Source organism: Pantherophis guttatus, chromosome 2, assembly GCF_059756535.1.
Source record: "Pantherophis guttatus breed Tessera chromosome 2, ASM5975653v1, whole genome shotgun sequence".
Taxonomy (NCBI): Eukaryota; Metazoa; Chordata; class Lepidosauria; order Squamata; family Colubridae; genus Pantherophis; species Pantherophis guttatus.
Window position 1 is genome coordinate 224,829,499 of NC_142064.1, and position 6,000 is coordinate 224,835,498.

At 37.9% G+C, this 6,000-nt stretch overlaps 1 protein-coding gene across 5 annotated transcripts in view; it reads left to right on the forward strand.

Annotated features, from left to right (window-relative positions):
* PLXNA1 (plexin A1) overlaps positions 1–5,281 on the forward strand; it is a 395,502-nt gene extending 390,221 nt beyond the window's left edge. For all 5 annotated transcript variants that reach the window (XM_060688304.2, XM_060688308.2, XM_060688309.2 and 2 more), the window contains exon 32: positions 1,175–5,281. In XM_060688304.2, the coding sequence (XP_060544287.2) occupies positions 1,175–1,270 (96 nt within the window). In that variant the 3' untranslated portion in view covers positions 1,271–5,281. The remainder of the gene's footprint in view (positions 1–1,174) is intronic.
* The last annotated feature ends 719 nt before the right edge of the window (positions 5,282–6,000 follow it).

Here is a 6,000-nt window from a genome sequence, read left to right on the forward strand (position 1 = left end):
TTATGTCCATGAAGAACCATTCTCTCATATATTTTCAACATCAGGACAAATTTAGACATTAAGAAAACATATTATATTTCTGGGCCTGTGTGGGTAAGTTACAATTCAGGTCAACGTAATGCTTGTCTATTCTACCTCAGTGTGGCAAAACATTCAGGTAGATTCAACCCATCTTGTTTGCTGCTTTGGTTTGATAACAATGGCTTCTGCAGGGTGCATGCTCGGAAACATTTTTTTTTAACTGATTGGGATGAAGAACGATAGTCATTCCAATAAACAGAAAGAGGAGGCTTACACATTCCTGCCTCTCATAATAAATGGCTTACATTGGTTTTCACCTGTACACTTTGAAACCCAAATTGATGAGAGGAAATCTGCAAAGAGAAGATACTGACAGTTTTAGAGGACAACTAACTACAAACCAAGTTAAGCATGTCTCCTACTCTTAGTTGTCATGTTTTCTACTGATCTGTCAACTAAACCCAAACCATTAATTTGAAGGCAAAAAAGACAATTGGGGGACTGGAGGCTAAAACATGAAGAACAGTTGCAGGAATTGGGCATTTCTAGTTTAATGAAAAGAAGGACTAAGGGTGACATGTTAGCAATGTTCCAATATCTCAGAGATTGCCATGAAGAAGAGGCACTGGAATGCAGGATAAGAATCAATGAATGGAAACTAATCTATGAGGGAAACAACCTAGAACTAAGGAAAAATTTCTTGACAGTTAGAACAATTAATCAATGGAATGACTTGCCTCCAGAAATTGTGGGTGCTCCAACACTAGAAGTTTTTAAGAAGAGATTGGGCAATCATTTGTTTGAAATGGTATAGGGTCTTCTGCTTGAGGAGGATTGGGTTAGAAGACATTTATGGTCCCTTCCAACTCAGTTATTGTTATTAACTTCAAATTCGAGCTTACAATCCAGTATTTTTCTCCAGTCTCTTTACTATCTTTGATGTTTGGGAAACAAGACCCTTCATATTTTTTCCACTGGTAACTGTGTTCCATTTTCTCCTTACTGTTGTCCTGTTTGGTCTTTTGATGGTTCAAGGAAGAGTCCTTCTGGCTTTCCTATTAGAGACCTCCTTGTGGAAATTATTTCAGATTGTAGAGGATTCTTTTTTTCTTAATAGTAGTAATCTTTTCCTTTCTGCTCTTTCCTTTATCAGATTTTAGCTGCTTTAGAGAAGGATGAACAGGCCCGAAGACAACGGCTGCGAAGTAAGTTGGAGCAGGCAATTGACACAATGGCTCTAAGTAGCTGAAAAGGCCGAGTTGTTGTTGCAGACTTCCTAGCAGCGGAGGCTAAAAGAGAAAGCGGCAAGCAAGTTGCAGCAACAAGAAAACACACAAGATATATTGGGGCTCAGCACGAAACAGTGCACAGAGTCTGCTGCGTCTTTGAACCTTTTGCACCGATTGAACAGAAGAAAATCAAACAATCCTTTAAATCATTATTATCAAAGCAAATTGAAACAATTTAAGGACCTTTTTGAAAGGAGCGACTGACGTGGCAAAGAACCTGAGAGACCCAAGATGTGTGAGAAGAGCCGGGGGGGAAGAAATTCCAGCTGAACTGCTACTGTCCCTTCCCCACCAAGGCTTGCCCCAAATCTGGCAAAGGAAGGTTGGGGCATGCACTAACTTCTAGGGCAATGTTTTTACATTATGTTTTTCTTATAGCAGGCGGGTGGGCAGTCTTATCATTTTTTTTCCGTTCTGTATTTGCTTCGACTCCCACCTTGACTGGACAACTCAACTCTTCAATCTACTCCTCCTTTCTTTCTCCCTGGCCTACTGCCTCTAGTGTTAACTGCTAAATTTGCACAATTTTCACAAGCTAATGCTGTCCTTTCAGGGACTGAAAGGATATGGAAGGAGGAGGGAAGTTGCAAATCTGCAAGAAATCTTCCCAAGATTTGTTTTTCCCCCAACAAATTATTGGTGTGGGAGAGAAACGAGGGTGAGTAGAACCTAGAGAAGCAGTCCCAGGCCTCCTTTATTCTTTCTACAGTTCGTCCTGTGCCATTTTAAAACGTTATTGAGCACAGGCCAAATAAATGCTCTCATTTTGAATGCTGCTTAAGAGTGTGCTGGAGACTTAGAAAGGCAAAACTAAAAATAAAAAAGAGGGATAGGCACATATAAAAACAATCTCACCTAAAGAAATACTTTTCTCATCTATTAGAAGCAATGCAACTTCCCAATACACCTTGCATTGGAGGTTTATACAAGTCAGAATCAGCTTTTATAAGCAGAGTTTATAAAACTTTCTCAAAATTGCCCCTACTCAGTTTTCATTGTACACACAAATACACACACAAACTTCTCCATGTGTAAGCTTTCCATTTAGAGGTCAAAGATACTTTCAAAGAAGCTCTCCATATACAAGTGTCATATAGCCAGAGAGAAAGGAGCTATCTAGTCTAATAGCTCAGTATTGCAAAGGAGAATGTTCAGGTTAAGCAGGATCATGCAGGCAGTTTAGAGAAAAGCTTTTTTTTTTTTTTTTTTAGCCTTTTGAAATTGCATTGCTCCACCTCATTCCACTGGCTCTCCCAATGGCAACATAAAGCCTGGTCAGATTATCAGAAGGGCAGTCTTTATTCCAAAAAGTAAAAAAAAAGTGTTCCTACATGCAGTTGCAGCTTAGCCCTGATAAATATGGCATGTCGGTTCCAGCGTTGTTTTATGTATGTATGTATGTATGTGTGTGTGTGTATGAGTGAGGGGGAGGGGTTGCGCATGCTCATGGACATTCAACTCTTCCAAATACTGATTACAGCATCCGCCTATCTTCAGCAGGCTAATTCCAAAAACAAAACCAGGCTTAAAGTTTAAAACAGGCTTGTCCAACCTATAGCCCTTGGTCTGCATGCAGCCCTGGACAGCTACAGTAGTAATGTGGCCCCACAAGATGATAAACCTTTCACATTATTATGTGGCTTATATATGTTGTTGTCAGTGTGTGAAATTAGGCATTTTATAGAATGCCTAGGAAATCTATAGAAGGTCAAAAATCAAAGTATGAAACACTTAACATTTCACACATTTCCTGGGCATTCTATGCAATGCAAAAAGGCAAACCAGCAAAGTACAAAATACTCCTGCTAAAATCCCATTCTAGCCTTCCTTGTTGCAACATGTAGGTCAATATTGGTCTTTTTGCCTTGGGTTTTTTTTTTTCCCCAGTAAGAAAAAACTTTTATTTTGCATTTCTTCTTTTATTTTCATATATGTCTTTCCAATAAAGGGTTAGAGTTAGGGTTAGCCTGAACTTAATCCTAAACTAACCCTAATCCTTTTCATGTCTCTCTTTTCATGCTTTTCCTAAATAGTTTTTGTCATTGGGCATAATGCCTAGGTATTACATACAATGTCTAGAGAAAGGGTAGAGCGTATTAAAATAACACAGACATTTCATACTCTGCTTAGAAACGTCACCCATTCTTTTGCTCACGTTTTGTTTGTTTTCTTGTTTTGTATTTTACCTTTTATGATAAAACAAAATAAACGTACATAAAAGAGAGACGTCACACATTCTATACATCTTCTAGGCATTCCATACAATGCCAGCTTTTCACACATTGCCGGTAACATATACACTATTACATATTTAACATGCACCCCAAGACAATCCCACTTTACTCAGTGTGGGCCAGACAAGCCAAAAGGTTGGACAATCATGCTGTAAAGCAAGAAATTATGGCTAGGCCACCAAAGCTGAGCCTGCAACCAAGTGCTCTTTGTGCGCAACAAAATATTCTGTGAGAAACAGACATGACAGCAGCTGGATTGATAGGCCGACCCATGAGAAGGAAAGAGAAAACGAGGCTCTTTAATTGCATGGAAGCACAACCATTCGGGATCTTTTTTGTAGGCTGATATCAGCAACCAGTTATGATGAGGACCCAGATTGTTGTGGGCAATAGGCTGACTCTGTAAACCGCTTAGAGAGAGCTGTAAAAGCACTGTGAAGCGGTATATAAGTCTAAGTGCTATTGCTATCTCTCTGGAAAGTGTTTGGGTAGTTGCTTCCTTGTTAGAAACTTTAAATGATCTATGACCAACACAATATTCTCACTCCCCGTTTATTTATAACTTGCTTTGGTTATCTTGCCACCCTGTTTCTTTAAGTAGGGGATAAATAATAATCTCCATAGGAACAGCATAGGATTGTCTGCTCGCATTTAATGTTAGTGCCTAAGTTAGCAGAAAGGTCACTGCCCCTTCCACAGCTCTCCTAATTGGACACCTACTTTCTATTTTCTCCTATTTCTTCCAACCCCAAAAGTGTAATTTCTTTCTATCCTGATTCTGAGCATTACCTGATTCTGGGGTTGTTGGTTATCAAACAATCACCAGGGGAAACAGATGCTAACATTGGAAAACAATGGAAAGTCTGTTAAAAACTGAGCAAAGTCTTGGTTACTTGCTTGTTCTCTAGACTGAATCAGACATCTCCCATATGATTTAAAGGCAAGGCTTTCTTTATTGCTACCGTGGAGATTTCCAAGGTATCTTGTAATGTTTTAGAATGGAATGTGTGTTCCTTTGTCTTGTCTTTGCACAGTTCATTTAGAAGGTATCCTCAGTTAAAAGCAAAGCCTTTATACAGGTAGTCAAAATGATGAATGACCATTCGTTTAACAATCAAAGGGATGACGGTGCTTTCATTGGGATTCTTCCTGGATTCTGTTTCCTTTTTCCTTCCCTTCTGTCATTTATTTCTTCATCATTCCATCAAATATTCCACTCTTTGCATGAAGACATTCAGTTCCATTCTGTATGTAAAGCTTTTTACTATTATTTTAAATGTACCAATGTGTTGAAGTCACTGCCCTAATTTAACTCAGGTGACCAAATCCACCCAATTTTCAGTCTTCACCTATCTGCCTATCAAGTACCAATAAATTAAGGTGTTCGACCTAGTGTTGAAAGAGCCTGATCCTACCTAAATAAGTGGAAGAAAGAGATGTGATGTGGTGTGTGTGTGTGTGTGTGTGTACACAAAATGTTACAATCTAATTTTTTAAGCCTTGGTGGGGCAACTGTACAATTAATTGGAGGAGTTGAAACAATATCAAATGTGGCTTTTTACACTAAACAGTGGAAAATACCAAATGGGGAAAAAAACATATTAACATTCCTCACCAGTAGAACAATCCTTTGAATATACATCTCAAATTATTTTGTAATTTTTATTTTTAATTATTTCTTTAATTAAAGAGGAGGAGGAAGAGAAGACAATAAAATAAAACAAACTTTTAAAAAAATGTGGAGTCCTGAGATAATTCTGGATCCATAAGACCTGTGGGCTGTTGCATGACTGTGATAGAATTTAGTCTGAGTTAATCATTTTTGAAAAGAAAAAAAAATGCAAGTGTTGAATATTAGAGGTTTGGTTAGACTTTTATTTTTTTTGAAATTTTGGACTTAATTTGTCACTTCTTGTACAAGAAACAAAAAAGAATTAATGTAAATCGTTTATTTCTGAAAAATGGTACTCAAATAAGTCTTAAAGGACAGCTAAATGTTGCTGCACAGGAAGGATACCATAATGGTTTAGAGGTTCACATCTCCAGACTTTGAAGTCTACTTGGGACTATAAACACTATATGATTTATGTTCCTCAACGTGGCTTATCTTTCCACTTTACAAATTGTATCATGGATCACAAAGAAGCAAATTCGGCTTTGTGGTTCCACGTGATCAGAATCTTCGTCTGTTTTGATTAATACAAAGAATTTCTTCTTTAAAAAGTTACATTTTTTTTCAGGAGCTGCTTAGAATCCTAGAGCTTAAGCTTGAAAAGGAACTTGGAGATCATTTCATCCAACTGCCCAGTCTGCAGTCTGCTACTTTATGGCCACCCAACTTCTGTTTTAACACTAGGAAAAAGAGGCAGTCTGTTCTGTTATTGAACAGCTTTTAAGATTAGGATATTTATTCAATTTAAATCTACCTATCATATAAATCCCTCATTTTTCATTTT